The sequence below is a fragment of the Aedes albopictus genome, chromosome 2, assembly GCF_035046485.1.
Source record: "Aedes albopictus strain Foshan chromosome 2, AalbF5, whole genome shotgun sequence".
In the NCBI taxonomy this organism is placed as follows: Eukaryota; Metazoa; Arthropoda; class Insecta; order Diptera; family Culicidae; genus Aedes; species Aedes albopictus.
In genome coordinates, this window is record NC_085137.1 from 399,691,634 (window position 1) to 399,711,213 (window position 19,580).

General features: G+C 40.7%; 1 protein-coding gene across 1 annotated transcript; it reads right to left on the bottom strand.

The window, feature by feature from the left end:
• Window positions 1–7,886: 7,886 nt before the first annotated feature.
• On the bottom strand, window positions 7,887–18,726 carry LOC109405136 (transitional endoplasmic reticulum ATPase TER94). The gene is made up of 5 exons (XM_019678134.3): window positions 18,503–18,726; window positions 17,670–17,772; window positions 9,584–11,620; window positions 9,025–9,179; window positions 7,887–8,957 (listed from the first exon to the last, which is right to left on the bottom strand). Exons 1-5 carry the CDS (start codon window positions 18,517–18,519, stop codon window positions 8,858–8,860), a joined length of 2,412 nt encoding a protein of 803 aa, XP_019533679.1. The 5' UTR covers window positions 18,520–18,726; the 3' UTR covers window positions 7,887–8,857.
• Between the last annotated feature and the right edge of the window lie 854 nt (window positions 18,727–19,580).

Here is a 19,580-nt window from a genome sequence, read left to right on the forward strand (position 1 = left end):
CGCTAGTCGTCTTTAGCTTTTCTGTGTTCATCTCTTGTATCCCTATGAAGTCTGAATTGTCCTTATGTCCACCGTATCATAACATAGTTTATATTACATTTAAATTACTACAGTTTTCCATGTTTCTAGATCCTGACAAAAGAACAAGATTAAGTTTTAATTCTGATCACACCATTGTTTAAAGCAACATAACTCCTGCTCTTTTGCTTTTATTGTCATAATATCGTCTAAGTAAGGTTGTAAGGCAAGGTCGGTTAGTTGGTTATTGTATTAACAATTAAAACTAACACAGATTATTCATCAACTATGGTGTACTCATCCCTAACGGAATCAATAAAAATGAGAAATTAATTCATTTTAAAATAACGATTTTCTTTATAATCTTCTAATAGCAGTTAATTTGAATGTTAACATAAAAGCTTCAACAGTAAGCAAACTTGTCTTATTTTTATAATGCCAACTACATTGAAAACGTCAACGTATAGAACCTGTCGCGATGTCAACCTAGTCAAGTAGTGAACCATTTCTGTCGAATTTAGTCAAGCCGCGACGTTCCGGCGTCAAAACTCCGTCTTACACGTGACCAGTGAATCTATTTGATGGTTAATCACACGTTGAAAACAGAATAGTTACGTTCTTACCTTAGGTTTTTTTTTTTTTTTTTTATCTGTATTAACGAGATTTTTAGCCCTAGGCTAGTTCATCTCGGGACCCACGCTTTACTTCCCTTCCGAAGGAAGTACTCACATTTTGCGAGTTTGTCGGGAGTGGGATTCGATCCCAGGTCCTCGGCGTGACAGTCAAGTGTTCTAACCATCACACCAGGTCCGCTCCACACTTACCTTAGGTGTTTTTATGATTTTTACTCACGATTCCTCTTCATTCGATTCCGCTGTTTATGATGCATGGTGTTTTGCCTTCGGGCGTGGTGATAGTAATACTCGGAGAAGTTATTTTGCTCATGTAAAAAGAAAGGAAAAGAAAAGAAGGAAAGGAAAGAATATGATTAGTTGTTGTTATTCAGTACAGTAGTTTGAGAGGCTGTGGTGATACACTGGATTCAGTTTCTATATGGCTGGTCGATTCGCAAGATGAAAATATAAAACAATCCAGTGTATTCACTCAATGGCTATTCAGAATGGTTCCACGGACATGGATAGCAAATCATTAAATATTGTAACATATCGGATGTGTTTTTAAAATGGTTCGTTTATGTAATGTACCCTTTCCATAAAGTACGAAAACACGCGATCGCGAGATAATGATTTACATCCCATCTTCACTATCACTACAAGCTCAATGCATCATTCTAGCCCTTTAGAATATCAGCGTTGATGAAGCTGTTCAAATATTACGTAACATGCTTAGGAAAGATTAGATTTTAATTACACAATGAATAACATTACATAATCTTTCAACAACCCCTTACTTGTTCTCCCAAGAATCCTGCCTCGACCGAGTTGGCAGGACGCTGCCCAAACCCTCTCTGAACTGAAGGGCAGGGTGGTAGCAATTGCACTGAGATCCAAATGAATAAGGGCTGGGACACTCCACTTATTCTCAAACTGCAATTTAAGCAACTCATACATTTTCGATCAATAACGGCGCCGGCCACGTCCTTATAGTCAGGTGGGATGGGAAAGGAATGTTAGAGTGTGGTGGTTATTGCTACTAAAGACCGATATCACCTCTGCATCCCCACAACCAGCACGGACTGGGGTATTTGTTAGATGGAAAGGATGGGAGATCTGGGAGTCACCGTTGGGTCGGTGATGCGATCCATGGATAGGGGTTTATTTATAGTTTTCGTAAGGTGATAGATTGTGTGGTGAAGCGGCACTGCACGCTTTGGTTGTTGCATAACTTGTAGGCGTTATGTTATATATACTGTGCTGTGAGTGGAAGTTGGAAGCAGTGCTGAAAATTTCATTTCGTCATGTCTAAATTCAATCACCTACAACTCATTTTAGAAGCTGAACCTGAGAATATGATATATAAAAAACTTGTGCGGCTAGGCCAGTTCTGCAAGAAAGTCACGGAAAAACCGCTATTTTTCGAATATTTAAGGTAAATGTCACGAACTACATTCGAAAAAATGCCAATGATATTCACGGTGAATATCATTTGGAATTTTTCAAAGGTAGTCCGTGACATTTACCTTAAATATTCGAAAAATAGCGTTTTTTCCGTGACTTTCTTGCAGAGCTGGTTTAGCTGCACAAGTTTTTCATATATCATATTCTCAGCTTCAGCTTCTAAAATGAGCTGTGGGTGGTTGAATTTAGATATGACGAAATGAAATTTTTAGCACTGGTTGGAAGGGAGGGAAACGACTTTTTTTTTCAATACGTTTCTGGTTCTAGCGATGGCTATGAACATATGATTACACATCACGGAGAAAAAACAGTTTAGTTTGAATCAACAAACACGTTTGTTGATTTACAAACCAGAAAATTAGTTGTAAACAAACTAAATTTTGTTGACTCAAACCATTTAGATTGGTTTGAAACAAACAACGAATTTAGTTGTCTTTACTAATCGCTGTTTTCTCAAGTGTGGTGATTTCAAACCAAAATGTTTGTTGTTTTCTAACAAAATTTTAGTTTGTCTTCACCGGAATTCCGGTTGTTCCCTTTCAGTTAGAAATCGAAGAAACAAACCAACATACTGGATTGAACCAACAAACACTGCCGGTTGAAATGAACTAATCTCTTATTTGGAGGTAAATCAACCGGAAATTCCGTTCATTTCAAACTAATACCTCGGTTTGTTTAAAAGTTATAACGCTGACACTGCTCGTACTGAGAACTGCCTTTGTCTGTCATCTGAAGATATTTGTGCGTGTGAGCAAACTCGGAAGGTGAATTAAGACACTCGGAAGATCAGAAAGCTTAAGAAATTAAACCAAAAAAAAACAATAATAGCATGTAAGTTTTTGATTATTGGGTTGATATTCTCAAGGATATTCTGATTGATATAAACCTTTAAAATACTGAATTGAAATTAGTTTTTTTCACCAGCTCAAAAAAACATCATGGCGGAGGTGAGAGTTGCAGTTTTCCCCATACAGCGAAGAATTTCTTATTTGACGAGAAGAACGTGTGCGATGTATCGGTGACGGAATCTGACCAGATTCTTCGGTGAGGCGTATCTACAAACATTAATATTTCGACCGGATTCATAGTGGCGTCAGTCCCGCTACTACTCTTCCGTATCTTCCGTATGATCTAGCGAAATCCTGAAGGCCCCGTCATAGAATTCACAAACTCATCTCCGGTGATTTATGCTCATTCCCAGTGGGATGGAAAAAGTGTAAAGTTTATACATTAAGAGATGTTTTAAATAAAATGGAACAAATTTTACACATTTATTCGGAAGTTTCAATTTTACATCATCCCAGAAAGAAAATACGGAACCCAGGGGGAGCAGCGGGGAGCAGTAAGCAAAGCAAAAACAACAAATTGGTCGGTCAATTCAACAACCAAACCCCGTTTTATTTGAACGGTATTCTGGTAATTTCAAGCGCCATGTTTTGGTTTGAAATAACTAATGTTGATGTTTGTTTTCAGAGCTGTCATATCGAACAACAAACATTTTTGTTGTTTTCAAATGGATGTTTGTAAAAATAACTAATGATTATGAAAATCTATCAACATGATATTTTAGTTTGTTTTAACTACCCTGGGTAGTAAAATCTAACTAAACCGTCGTTTGTGCCGGAATTAACATTGAATTCCGGTTGAATTGAACTAAAATTTGTTTGTTTTTACAAATATTTTTTCTTCGTGATGAGTTGTATATGTAGAGAAGAGAGAAAGTGGATAGAAAGATACAAAGTAGGATGAACGGGACGGGTCAGGGATTGAACCCATGACCTTCTGCATATGAGTCAGAAGCGGTAGCCACTAGACCACCAAGCCCGTGTAGGATTTTTCCTCGCATTGAAATTTTATTGCTTTGATTTTGTGCTAAGAGAACCCAAATCAATTGACAAACGGCTGAGGAATTTATTACGATACATTTTGTCAAAAACTTCTAGAATAGCGTCCATTTGAATGACTTTTTTGTTACGCACACATACACACATTTGCTCAGTTTGTGGAGCTGAGTTGATTGGTATATGAGACTCGGATCGCAAATCAGTTTTGCAAGAGGGTTTTATACCCTTCTTAGGGGTGTAAGAAGGGTAAAAAAATACATTAAATTCCATTCATTGTAAATACATTCCAGCGCTTGAAGTAATCAAGCAGGAAATAGAGAGATGAAAATGTGATATGGTAGATCTTACACCGTAACACCCCATTCTAAGGTGATCTACCCACGTTACGGGAAAACATCAATGTAATAGAATCTAATTCTTCAACTAAAGCAGATCAGCGTCTATGCGCCAACGAACGATAAACCCGATGACACGAAGGATGAGTTCTATGAGAGCCTTGATAAGGCCTACGGAGAGTGTCCAAAACAAGATGCCAAAATAGTGATCGGAGATGCAAATGCGCAGATCGGCAGAGATAGTTTCTTTCGACTTGTCATTGGAACGGAAAGCCTTCATTCCGTTACCAACGATAATGGTCTGCGCCTTGTGGCATTCGCTGCTGCTACATGGATGGCATTCAGCAGTAGGTACCTACTTCGCACGTAAGAATATCCGAAAGCACACCTGGCGACACCCGAGTGGTGATACTTGCTCCCAGATAGACCACGTGTTGGTCAACGGGCGACTATGACGTCCGAAAGGACGTTATAGATGTGATGTTCTACAGAGGACCGAACATTGACTCAGATCAATATCTTGTAGCCGCAAAATTCCGCGCGCGATTACCAAGCGTCACGAGTTCAAGAAAAATCAGAACGATGCGTTTCAATATCCAACGCTTGTCAGCCGAAAAGGGGTAACTGCGCAATACTATCAGAAGCTGGACGAGAGGATAGGACAGAGACCAACGGATCTGGAGATGTCAACAGTTTATGGGGTTTTATCCACAAAGCTGTGACAACATCCGCGCAAGAGGTGATAGGTGCCCCTCAGCGACGCCAACGTAATGGTTGGTTCGACGAGTAGTGCCAACGAGTGACGAACGAAAGGAATGCCGCCAGAAGCCGAATGCTACTGGCCGGTATTCGGCTCAACAGGGAGCGGTACAGGGTGGCAAGAGCAGCTGAGAAACGAATCCACCGCATTAAAAAACGGCAGCACGAAGAGAGTGTGATTGCTGAAGCGCAGGAAAGTATAGACAGGAACGATATGCGGAGATTTTATGCAACTGTCAATGGTGCGCGGCACAAGACTGCGCCAGTGCCCGCCATGTGCAATGACCGGGAAGGAAATTTGCTGACAGACAAAACAATGGTGGCAGCTAGGTGGAAGATTTGTTGAATGGTAGCAGTGAGGGGGCACCTAGGAACAGGATTACCATAATGGATGACGATGAAGCAGTGGAACCACCAACACTGGATGAGGTTAAGAAGGCCCTTAAGGAGCTGAAAAACAGCAAGGCTGCTGGGAAGGACGAGATCCCGGTCGAACTTCGCATGGAACCGAGCCGCTATGAATCAATCCACCAGATTATTGTAAAGATTTGAAAGAATGAAGAATTGCCAACCAGCTGGTTGGATGGCCTCATGTGCCCAATCTACAAGAAAGGGCGCAAACAAGAGATTACCCTTATAAATTCGGCATATAAGATACTACTGTCGCGTGTCCTGTTGAACAGACTGAGACCTCTTGATGAGTCCTTCGTCGGCGAATACCAGGCTGGTTTTCGTGAGGGCGGATCAAACGTTCAACCTGCAGACTCACCATCTGTTCATTGATTTCAAAGCAGCGTATGATTCAGTGAAAAGAAATGAGCGTTGGCTGAAAATGTCAGAACATGGTTTTCCGGCGAAATTAAGGCTGATACAAATTTAATTTTGACTTCTTGTCCCCCCCCCCTCAAAAAATTTTGGCTGGATTTTGCATTTTGAGAGGGAAGGTAAAAAAATATTTTTTGCAATTACGTGCTATATGCTTTTCAATCGCCGCAAGTGCAACGAAATGGCCTACTTTTCTTCACTAGCTCAAAAGTGCCGAAAAGTAGAACTTTTCGGCACTGTTAAGAGTGCCGAAAAGTACTACTTTTCGGCACTTTTGCAAGGGTACACTTTTCACAAGTTTTCTGAAACGCTTATGATCTTTCCGGGTCTTTCCTGTTTTGGCAGATTCGATGGCAGCTCTATGACTATTCGGCAGATCAAATCCGAATGAAGCTACTTCAAAATCCGATTTGGTCAGCCAGACAGACGTAGAGTTTGCAGCAGCATCAGAAATAAACAACGCTCGTTGACGACGCGACGCCGAGTACTTGTGACGCTTATAAACATAGCCTACCTGATTAAAAAAAAATCGGACTTGTGCGCATGGAAAAGATCGTAATCAAGTATTTTGTTGTAATCGCAAAAAATGTTGTATGCAACTCGTTGCAAAACTCGATTTTTTCAGCACTCGTCGTATTTATCCAACTCGGCAAGCCTCGTTGGATAAATGTACGACTCGTGCTGAAAAAATCATCATTTTGCAACTTGTTGCATAAATAACTATATCGAAATATCGGATCCCACTGAAAATTCTTTAACAAATCCGATGAGTTTTTAATATTTTTCAGATTAAATGCTTTATTTTTATCCCCCCCCCCCCTCGACCAGCCAAAGAGTGGTAGGACAAAAAGTGAAATAAATGTTTGTAACAGCCTAATTAGGCTGATACTAATTATGCGCAACGCTATTCGGATCGCGGACGAGGTCTCTACCTCGTTTGTGAGCTTGGATGGATTGAAGCAGGGTAATGCCTTTTCAAATTTGCTTGACCTGTTAGAGGGTTTGGTGTGCAGAGGAATGGAATTAAAAACCCACGGTCGCACATGCCCGTTGGCTTGGCGGACGATATTGATCTCATCGGCATCGATCGTAAGGCAGAGGAAGCTTATGCTTCTTTGAAGAGACAGACAGCGAGGATAAGCTTGACTATTAACTCTACCAAGACGAAGTATATGGTAGCGGGTAGAGACAGAGGCAGGCCTGGTGGTGTTAGTGCTGATTGATGGGGATGTGTTTGAAGTTTTTGAAGTTATCTTGAAACACTTGTGACATGTGACCAAGGATGGAAGAAATGATACAGGATACGAACAATTTTCAAGATTGCCTTTGCTCTTGCAGTAGCATGATGCCGACACCCTCGCCCCGTGCTTGTATCATGGGATCACAGGCAATCAAAGCATCTGATACACGCTTTATCATGGGATCACACGTTATCGGATCATGTTACATATCGCGATAAATTTAATTAATCACGATTTAAACCACTTATGGACCAATAAACAGGATTCATGATTGAAAACAATACATACATTGGCAAATCTTGATATTGAAGCAACAAGAATAGCGTTAGCGTATATACGGTATACTTCGTAGATTGGATACTAACAACATTCATGTTACCTCTTGATATTGAAGCAACAAGAATGCACAAAAAGTGAATGATTTTCGGTATTTATTATTTCGACTTCATAATAACGATCGCTGCATGGCCGCACATGCCTCGCGATTCAATTTTCGCCGAGCGTAGTTTGTTATAATGCTTGACGAAAACCTTCTATCGTTGTTGTTATGATCACGCGATGCGCTTCAACCGCGACACATTCGGGATCTTATCATGATTACTAGATTTCCATCCTTGCATGTGACAATGACGTTTCCCGTGAAATGAAAAGGCGTATTGCAGCTGCGAATAGGGCCTTTTACAAATTGCATAACCAGCTTTGGTCCCGTACATTTATTTCTAGGTATTTTATCAACGAAGAAAAGGCTTTCTCAACTTTCAAAATTCGTATACAAAATTCGCTTGCTTACATTTTAAGTCTATTTTATTATCTTTTTTTGTTCTTGCTTTCAAATTTAATCACCTTACAGTTCCAAACTCTTTGACCACTAGTCATTACTATACCTAGAGCTACTTCGCATCCTATTTAAGGAATAGTGTGTTGGTTTCTAAATTGAAATAATCAATATATTTTAAACGGGTTCCTCCTGTTACGTCCACACAATAGTCCCCAGACCATCAATGTATCCGTAACAGTGCTTCTATTTGACGATCTTGCTAGTAATGTATAAAATGTACGAGAGTGTAATGTCACTCTAAGAAAATTTTGATCACTTCGGTCTTAGGATATCGGTTAAACATCAGATTCCAGTAGAAATTGCAACCAAAAGTTGAACAACTAGAATTGTGTTTAAATAATTACCGAAGTCCAAAATCTGTGGGTATTCGGAAAAGTAACTCTGTTTGGTAAAAGAAAAACTTTAAAATAGCAATATGTAGAGCTCAACAAAAGAATGGAAATTTTGTTTTAATAAACCAATAAATAAAATAATACAGGGGTATAGACAAACAGGGACTTCTCTACTGACCAACCATACCGTTTCTCTCCCTCAGCTAGGTCTTCTTAAGATATTTACTGTTTTTAATAAAAAAAAAAGTTAACTTCCCTTACGGTAAATATTCGTATTTTAAGAAAGATTAGTATTCTGCAATCTGTATGTATGTATGTACCGCAATCAATTATAACGGATGGCCCCCTGTCGCGCATCTAAGTAGGCGTTCCATTCTGCTGGTTGACCCCAGTAGGCAGGAAGTGAGGGCAGAGCTAGAGAGTGTTCAAGTTGTGTGTTTCCTGTTCGTTACCTGTTGATGGACATCTGATCTTCTGTTGCTAGCAATGGGGAATGGGCGCGTTACGGATGGACATTCTCGTCGCTCATTTGATATTCTACGAATCGAAAATTGCCGGCATGACGCGCGAGTGGCGTATGCAGCTGTCTAACTATAGAGATCGTCATCACCGTTGTCGGCTGGATTGCTCGTCGGTTGACTCGATCCCTGTCCCTGCGAACTGGAACCACTCTGGCCTCCTGGGAATCTGTTGGGCGGAAGATCAAAAAGTTAATCATAGTATCCAAGCCGCTAAGGGTGCATTGAAACCTTACCTGAAGTTATTTCCGAATCCACGAGACTGTTGTAACGTTTGGGCAAACATTTCGTACTTGCGGATGTCGTTGTCGGAAACTGACCGACGGGCAAACTTCATCGCTTCCTCGAAGTGCGCACGGGTGATGTTCGGCACTGGGTCATCCTCATCCATCTGTATGGCATAAAGACAAGGAAAAAGTTAGAGGTCTTCAACACAAAAGACATGACCACATGGTTGACGATGGATAGCCTAAAGATTTAATTCAAGTTTGCTGTGAGGAACAATTAGTTTGCGAATTCGTCGCTTCGCCTATTGATGTCAAAATATGCCCTCCTAAGATGTTAAGCTAGGTACACCATGATGACGTGGTGCATCGTTAATCGAGACTATGTGAGTCGTATTGACCCCAACATCCTACTAGGGTTAGCGGTCAAAACTTATCCACTTTTCGTTATATGCTTATTTTTTTGCTTTTTGAATTGTACCCCGATATGTTACCGAAAATGCCATCCAACGTCAAAATTTATGCAAAAAACATTCAGAGGAAAGTAGCGCAGCGGCGCATCCATACTTACATCCATTGCTGAGCTCTGGCCTTCGGTGCGTTCTCGCTCACGACGAATTTCCGCTTCGATCGCCTGACGGATAGCCAACTTGCAGGCACGTTGGCAAATTTCAGTCAAATCGGCACCGGAGAATCCCTGAGTCACCTTGGCGACGTACGTCAAATCGACATCGCCCGCCACCGGGCTCTTGCGCAAGTTGGCCTTCAGGATAGCCTCACGGGACTTATCGTCCGGCAGCGGAATGTAGATCAACTGATCGAGACGACCCGGACGCAAAATGGCCGGATCGATGATGTCCGGACGATTGGTGGCACCGATGATGAAGACATTTTTCTTGGCACCCATACCGTCCATTTCAGTCAGAATCTGGTTGATGACACGATCGGCGGCACCACCAGCATCTCCCACGTTGCCACCTCGCGATTTAGCGATACTGTCCAATTCATCGAAGAACAACACGCAAGGGGAAGCGGAACGAGCTTTGTCGAAGATGTCACGTACGTTGGCTTCGGATTCACCGAACCACATAGTCAGCAGTTCTGGGCCCTTAACCGAAATGAAATTAGCCTGACACTCGTTGGCAATGGCCTTGGCCAGCAAGGTCTTACCACAACCGGGTGGTCCGTAGAACAGAACACCACGCGACGGTTGCATACCGAATTTCAAGAACTTATCCGGATGCTCCACCGGATACTGAACCAGTTCTTGCAACTCGCGCTTGACATTCTCCAGACCTCCGATATCGTGCCAAGTGGTGTTGGGAACCTCGACAACTGTTTCACGCAGAGCCGATGGGCTCGATTTGGTCATAGCGTAACGGAAGTTCTCCATCGAAACGGCCAACGAGTTCAACACTTCAGCATCGATCTGATCATCCTCCAGATCGATCAAGTCCATCTTTTCACGGATCTGCTGCAGAGCGGCTTCCGAGCAAAGTGATGCCAAATCAGCACCAACATGGCCGTGAGATTCGGCAGCGATCTGTTCCAAATCTACGTCATCGGCCAACTTCATGTTCTTGGAGTGAATTCTCAGCACCTCCAGTCGTCCGGTGGCGTCCGGAATTCCGATGTCAATTTCGCGATCGAAACGTCCGAAACGACGCAGAGCAGGGTCGATCGAGTTTGGCCGATTGGTGGCGGCCATCACAATCACATGCGAGCTCTTCTTCATACCATCCATAAGCGTCAACAGCTGGGACACGATACGGCGTTCAACCTCTCCGTGAGTCTTCTCACGCTTAGGAGCGATAGCGTCCAATTCATCAATGAAGATAATGGCCGGAGAATTCTTCTCGGCTTCTTCGAAGGCCTTGCGCAAATTAGATTCCGACTCGCCTGCCAGCTTGGACATGATTTCCGGACCGTTGATCAGGAAGAAGAAAGCTCCCGTTTCGTTGGCCACGGCTCGAGCGATTAGGGTCTTACCCGTACCAGGGGGACCGTACATGAGAATACCTCTAGGTGGCTTCACACCGATCGCCTTGAACAGCGAAGGATGTCTCAATGGAAGCTCAACCATCTCCTTGATTTGGGCAAGCTGCTTGCGGCAGCCACCGATATCGTCATAACCGACCGCATTCAAAGCTTCTTCTTCCTCCTCGCGCTTGATCGGATCGCCTTCGCAATGGATGACCGTTTCCGGAGCCACAATACAGTACGGCGACGGATCAGCTCCGACCACCTTGAACTCAACGGCTCGCATACCTCCACGCACAATAAAAGTGTCATCGCTGTGAATGGGCCGGTAGGCCTCCAAGAAGTACGGACGCAGGTACACGTCGAACAGATTACCGGTCAGACCCTCGACGGTATCGTCGATGGGCAAGATGTGCACCCGCTTGCCGTACTTGACATCCGGGCAGGACTGGATCGACACGACGTCCCCTAGGCGCACCCGAAGGTTGTTGCGCACCACGCGATTCATACGGATTTTCTCGTCCGGGCAGTTGTCATCGGACAGCACGATGCAAACCGTTTCCTTGCGACGTTTGCCCTTGAGCAAAACCGTGTCACCTCGGAACAGCTGCAGTTCGTCCATTTTAGCCTGTGGATTGGATGATAAGATAATATGGTGTTAGAAGTTTGTAGCTTTCGAATTATTCACTAATTGAGATGTTCAAGGCAAAGCTAGTTTGAGATTGAATTACGTTCCATCAAAACGGACTTGTGAAAGTTATCTTCTTACCGAAAAAGAGGAAAGCAAAACAAGGGTTCTGTAACACTAGCCCGAATGCCGCTAGCCCGAATGTAACACTAGCCCGAATGGTAACATAAGGTATTTTGGGGGAAAACTAATTAACAATTTCATCAGATTTTTTTTTTTTGAAAGGTTCCTAGCGGCACGCCGACGGAAGTAGAAACCTCTCCCATCATTGTCATATGGTCGATTTTGTATTTGTTTTTTTTTTGTCATGTCAAGGCTTAAAGAATGTTATTGTTCAAATTTATGTTGTGCCCTATAATTTAGTAATCTTTGGTGTGCCTATGATCTGTTAGATGGTCGATGTATTCGTTATGTCCATTTTTGTTGATCCTCATTTTAGTACTGTTTTATTATCTTTGAAAGTTGTTTTTCGTCCACATCGTCCACATCCCTAGCACTATCAGCATCTGTCCAAATAAGTAAAAATAAAAAAAAACCTTTAATATGCTCAGTTGAAAAATGTAAACATATCTAGGGTATCGCGCCACTTGGGCGGTGGCTTCTATATTCGTCTGTTTTCCACTAGAACTCAGTCAATTTTGAACCAATTGACTTGAAATGTTGTACACGGGTAGATACTATACCTATCTCACCACATTTCAAAAGTTGTGTCAATTGGTTCAAATTTGACTGAGTTATAGTGGAAAACAGACGAATATAGAAGCTACCGCCCAAGTGGCGCGATTCCTTAATTTGTCATAAATAGTATGCGTTAGTCGAAGTCGAAGTAGTCAGTTTTTGTCGATTTCGTCTTGATCACACGTTAGCTTCGAATCTATAAGCATGCACTATTAAATGCTGCACTTCCCACTATTAGTTTCTTAGTTATTTTAAATTGATATTGCAAGAAAATATTATTAAGCATTAGGCATTCGAAACATATTAGGGTTTACTCACAAAACTAACAGATATAAAAATAATGATAGAGAAAATTAAATCACGAAGGCACATCAAATGTTGAGAACTATGTACATATTAGCAAATGGATACTACTAATGATTTCATATTTGAATTGAATTTGTATTTGTTAAAATTAACCGAATAGTGGGAAGCCCAGGCAACACACGCTAAAACCACTCAGCACTAAAATGTGTAAGCCCTACTCATAAGTGCATAATTTCCAGACCACACAAAAATGTGTACTAGTTACACATTTTCAAAAACAGCTCGTACACTCGTCTAGATGCGACATGTCGATATATTTTTTGTTTTCCAAGGTCACTAGAAAATCTAGCTAGATCGCTGTACAAAAAATTTTGCGAATTTAACGATTTTGCGGACACAGGAGTTGATTTTGTAAATGTGCAAGGGTTACACATTTTTGGTGTAGTCTGGAAATTATACACTTTTGTGCTGAGCGGCGTAAGCGTGAGTATGGTGGCATTTATATGGTGTTTGTTTATTAATTATATGTTCAAATTTTGGTGTTGAAATGTCTGCGCAGAATTAGGACCACTATTTAATACCGGTTCCTAATTCTGCGCACCTAAGAAGAACAAGAAGATTAAGAAAATAAGAAGAAAACTCAATTGTTTTTTGCCGATTCTGATTCCTCGAAGACAGCTGTACAGGATGCGCATGGAAAAGCAGACATTCTCTTCATTATTTATGTCGCAAAATGCTTCAGCTCATGAGGCAACTTTTTAGCAGCTTCGCTAACGGACACAGATTTCAGGCAATTTCCAGCACTTGCAACATCATTTTATTTTTTTTACAAAATAATGGTCGTTGATTTGAAAAATTTTTCTTCACAAACTTTTTCAATACTATTGAAACAATATTCGAAAAATATATTTGAAGCTAATATTGAACTAGCGTCCCTGATTTTGTGGTATATTCGAGAAAGTGCGCCGAATTAGGGACTGCGCAGAATTAGGGCCGGTCACGGTACACAAATTGCTCCACATTCACATCTCATAATGCCAAACGGCATTATGCCAAATGGGATAGAGCCCTCAATTTCTGATGGTTAAAGAAGGCTTGTAAGTTACATGTGTGCGGAAAAGTTTCAAATAATCTCCGCTGTTGTTTATTTGTGAGTGGTTGAACTTTAAGCTTAATCATCTCGGAATTATCTTTTTGGCGCTTATTTCGGTTTAGCAGAACCCCGGCCATTTATCCAACGAGGCTTGCTGAGGCGGTTGAAGAATTTATATACTTTGGGCTCACTGGTCTAGTAATCTTCCAGGTATTCTTACCTAAAATCCCCCAGAAGTTTCTTCAGGGATGATGTTCTGTATAGAAATCTCCGGGGAGTTATTCCTGTGGATCCTCCAGAAGTTCCTTGTGGGAATTCTTGAGAAATTCCTTCTAGAAATCGTGTATAAATTCTTTCAAGAAACCATCCAATTGTTTCTCAAGAAATACTTTCAAAATTAATGGGATTTCTGCAGGATTTTTTGGGAATCTTTCGTTTCATCTTGGAATCCTTCAGGAGTTGCTGGAGAAATCGTTTCCAAGATCCTACATGGACTCCTCCTTCTTTGAGAAACTTATTTCTGAAAGATTTAACTCCTAATTCACCTAAAGGAGCTTCTGAATTATTTCCTGACGATTTCTCAGAAGAAATCCATTAAGGAATCTGGAGGTATACAAGAAACGCTAGCAAGAATTACTGAGGAAAATCAAAATTGCATTTTTGGAGCAAACGAAAGATGAAATCTCGGATAAAATTCTATAGTAATCTCCTGTTGGGCTAGTAAATATAGCTGTTTCGATCTGGAAAATTTGGACAGGGTATCAAGGATGACAAGAGAGATCTTTGGTAGGAGTTTGAGCCCCGTCGGAAAGAAATAGCGACCAGGAGAGAAGAATTCAGCACATCGCATAATTTCAAGAAAACGTGTACTAAATCACGTGAAATTTATTTCACTAAAAAAGTCTTGTTAAAAAGTTTGTAGTGTAAAAATTCAGGCAAGGAGAGACAAAGAAAGCCCTAAACTGTTTAAGTTCTTGAAGAACACTTGAAGTGACAGGCCAAGTTCCAGTTCCAGAAGAAGAATAATAAGAAGAAAAAGAAATGAGAAGAAGGATCTTCAGAAGGAAGCATTAATTGGTTTAATTTTTCTCATTTTCAAATATGAAGTAAAATAATGCTTGAGAGAAAGCATGAATTATCATTATTTATAGCTGATTTTGAAATGTGTTGAAAGCTACTGTGGCGTATACGTCTTCTATGTCATCATTGGTAGTTGTTTCAAATTCATTCATCGATGCATTGCCTCAAGATTAATGTTAAGCTTTAAATAACTCGTGTACGAGGGAACAAATTTGACAAAAAATTTAGTGTTGACAAAAACGGAATGAAATGTTGACGAAATCGAATAGTGACAAAAACGGATAGTGATTAAAACGGATAGTGACAAAAACGGAACATACCTGTATATTTGAAGAATTATCAAATCGTTATAATTTTCTTTCGCGTAAGGAATTTTAAGTTTTGTGAAAAATTTTTAATAGCTCATTAGGGTCTTGTACCATTTGGGCAGGTGTACCTATTTTGGGCACTTGCCGCTATAACTAAGTCAATTGCAAACCGATTGATTTGAAATGTTGTATAAAGTTAGGCACGCACAGTATCTAACTCTGTACAAAAATTCAAATCAATCGGTTTTAAATTGACTTAGTTATAGCGGCAAGTGCCCAAAATAGGAACATCTGCCCAAATGGTACAAGACCCTATATAGGTCATAAATGATCAAAATTTCATTGCATTCGGTTCATTACATACATATAATGTGAGTTTACATGGAATTTGCTTAAACAGAGGAAACCCTGGAGTTTAACAAGAACAAGTCTGATTTTGCAAGCAAGATTGCGCTACGTTTTCATGATGAGAAAGTTTATATTGCTTTTAGAAATGAAAGTAAATTTTACTAAAATGCAATGAGTGTACATATTAGTGTGGGTCATCGGAACCGTTTTCTCAGATCAAAGCTTTTTGGTTCCGTTTCGGGTCCTGAGTATCTGTGCAAAATTTGAGCACGATCGGTTGCGTCTACACTTTGCGCATTGCAATTGAAATTTGTATGGGATTTTGTATGGGAAAACAAACTTTTTTGCATTTTTGTTATAAGTTGAAAAAGTTTGTCTGAAACTTTTTAAGCGATACCGTAAAATGATAGCCTAGGATGTTCTGAAAAACTTTGTTGAAGACCGCAAAGCGATCCGATGCTTGTGAAAATAGTTATAACCAACGAACCGCATGCATGTGTTTATGTTTTAACATGTAAAGGAATAATAATAGCAACAAAATCATGCTGTTTCGCCAAGCAATGCCAACGCTATAACTTTTTTCAAAAGCATCAGATCAGTTCGCGGTCTTTGAGAAAGTTATTCAGGACACCCTAGGCTATGTTTCTACTTTATCGGTTGCACGGTTTTAGAAAAATTCGAGCTTGTTGTGAGAGAAATGCAAAAAAGTGTGTTTTCCCATGTAAAACCCCATACAAACTTCAAACGCGATGCGCAAAACGTAGACATAACCGATCGTACCCAAATTTTGCACACTTTTTTTGGGTCCTGAAATGGGATCAAAAAAGCTTTGATCTGATGGGATACCATTGGATTTTTCATTTGTCCATATAAACGATGACCCACTCTAGTACATATCATGCGTATAACTAAAAAGCTTTACATAGTAGTATTCGGTAATGCTACCAAATCCTTTTGTATAGCATGATTAAAATTCACTTTGCTTAGTAATCAAAGTGGTAGTATCAATGTTGGGGACATGCAAAGTTCCTAGGGGCGTAATGTCGCATGAAAGCTGAAAAAGAAGAATTCAATTGAATTTGATCTATGAATCATGTTTTCATTACAATGTGTTATCTTTTTAGAGTTTTTTGCGTGTGCGCAGAATAAGCAACATAGACACAAGTCCCATGATTTCACATTGAGTTTTTTGTATAAGAAATATATATTACTCTTAATTACAAGACTAATAACTATGCGCGGTCAAAAATTCAGCCAAATCAGTTCCATTTGGAATTTATTGCAGCTGATTGAAATTGAAAAAGTCTTATATGCGCAGAATATGGGCCTTCCACGGTAGCAAAGTATGATTCAAGAAAATTGTATGAAGAGTTTCTGGCCACCCTCGGAAATTCAGTGAAGATTTCAGCATAAATGTCCTCAGTCTTATGCAAGGGGTCAGCGGCACATCTATTCGTGGATGACGTCCGTGCTGCCCCGCTGGTCTTAGGAAAACATCGACGATTTCAAGTATTCTGCCAGAAAAATACTTCAAAAACCCTTCAATAACTGTACCCGCAATGCCCCTGTCAACGAGTGCTCCGATTGGAAATCAAAGAAAAAAATTATCAGAGCTTTTATCTTTTTTGAAGATTAAAAATAAACTTAATTTTGATGTACGTACTATCGAGGCAAAATGTACTTACTAAAGAGGTACGCCTGTACTGCAAAATTGCCTGGGCCCAAAGGGCCCAGTTTACCATTAGAGGGTTAAGCTAAGTTTCCTGTTCTCACGAAGAGCACTTCAGTAAAATTCCTCCTTTTTCCGCAAGTAATTTTGAATAGGTTTGAAACCTATTTAACTAAAACTAAATTGGTCTCAAATCTTTCCCAACCAAGCTGAATTATACTACCAAACTTCAGGCAATTTGATCGACAAAAAAAAACCTCAATGACGACTGTTATTTTTTTACCCCCTTGATCGACTGTTATTTTTTTTACCTAAGGGCTGCACCCACTTATTAGGTAAGATAATTTTCACAATTTTCCGTCACCCTTCCACTTTGTTTTTTTTTTTTTTTGTATGAAACTGCAAATATGTTTGTGTTCCGCCCATCCTCCCATTAAACCATCATGTAATGCAACTAATGGACGACCTCCTGCGCCAATACACATTTCTAACGGGTAATATCCTTACCTGGGACAGCGAGATAACCGAGTTGTCATCGTTGCCGGCTTCGTCCACGATCAAACGGTTCGGGCGCTCCTTGCGCTTCAGAATCGCGGTCGCCAAATCCTCACTACATGACGCGAAAGTGTGCATGGAAAGAGAAGAAACAAAGTGATGAAAACTCGATAGGTAAACAATCGTTGCAGCAACAGAAGAGTACAGTGCAACATAACTTCTTCAACATAATCAGCCAAGCTTCATATGATGAGGGGGGGAGCGGAAAGGCGAGACGAGTCATTAGCCTTTTGACGTTGCACTGCATTTTCCTTTGTTTGACAAGGGTAAGAAAATCCCTTCTTCTCCACTACTTCTAGGGGGAGGAATATTTTCAGGTTAGATTCGAACGAGAAAAGTTTTCCGTAAATTTTTTATCGGCAGATATGCTATCTAAGCTAATTAAACCATTTTTACGTAAACATCTTCCGGGGTTCAACTCATGTTTATATAATTTTATGCTGAAGTGCGATATTCCGTTGAATGAGCGCTGGTCGGCACGAAAACAAAATGGTAATACACAGACACAGCGTAGTTGTAACTTTCTAGATAAAATCCAAAATTCTCAACAGATTCGCTGAGCATTTTCCCAGAAATCTTGTGAAATCGCACTGTTCTATCATCTTTCCAAATTTCTCAACTTCCTCGTCATCACAGTAGCCTCTGATTCAGACGAGTCCGCTTCGGACACATCATGACAAGCGAAAATTGAAGCAAATGGAGCCGCACCATCAGCGCACTGTGCGGAAAATCACTCACTTCGCCAACACCACCCAAAAACCAACCGGCCACGGCGCGCTACTTACTTCTTTCCTTCGGCCATGGTATCCGGAACTAGATTCCTACTGGTTTCGGTCACTTCGGGAATATGAATTATCTTCTTTCTGATTGCTAGTTTACTCGTCACAAACGATTTTTCCTTTCCGCTGATGAGCTTTCTTTTTTCTCCTTCGAAAAACTTGCTGCTGCGAGAAAAACCGACCGAACGATGACTCTTCCAACTCTGCTGAAACTCAACTGACGGCGGCTGTGGCTGGTTGTCAGACAGGGTAGTCGACGAAACAGACGTCAGACGGAGGCTTGTTTCGTCGATTTTTGCTGTTCGCGTGCGGGTTGACAAGCGATGACAGTGTAATTTTGTGGGTGTTTTGCGGGGAAGCGGGTGAAGTGGAGGTGGATCGCAAGCCGGCGGGTTGTCGCGAGTGAGTTTTCGATCTACCGAGGGGTTTTATTCTGGAGCAACATTTGAAAAATGCTCGAGTTTGAAAGGTTTTAAAACTCTAGATTGAGTTTAAATAAGGGCGAAAGTAACATGAGAGAGTTCTCTTCATCGACTCTCTCTTCTGCAAATTAAAGTGACAAGAATGATGCAAATTCAAACGAACTTTTTTACAATGGCCCGTTTACATATTTGCTAATTCTACGTGACAGTTCCTTTTCGAGCAGTATTGGCGTCAGTTTAGCGCAATGTAAACACTTTTTAGCAGACAATAACATTAGCATGACAAAATCAGAAGCGTCTGAATTCGGTGCTAAAACTAGTGGACAATAATGAGGATATTAGATTGTCCGACACAATTAGCATCATGTAAACGGTCTGCTAGACGAATTGTCAGCTAATTCTAGATTGAGTTTAAATAAGGGCGAAACTAACATGAGAGAGTTCTCTTCATCGACTCTCTCTTTTGCAAATTAAAGTGACAAGATGCAAATTCAATCGAACTTTTTTATACTTAGACGCTAGATTGCATCGCAACCTAGCGATTTATGACCAAAAAGTTCAACAATACTTGCATCTTGTCACTTTAATTTGAAGAAGAGAGAGTCGATGAAGAGAACTCTCTCATGTTACTTTCGCCCTTATTTAAACTCAATCTAGAACTT

Coding starts and splice junctions, on each gene's coding strand:
- LOC109405136 (XM_019678134.3), bottom strand. Junction 9,180..9,583: donor GCCAGAGCTCAGCAATGGAT/GTAAGTATGGAT, acceptor TATGCCATACAG/ATGGATGAGGATGACCCAGT. Junction 8,958..9,024: donor GGATTCGGAAATAACTTCAG/GTAAGGTTTCAA, acceptor TCCGCCCAACAG/ATTCCCAGGAGGCCAGAGTG.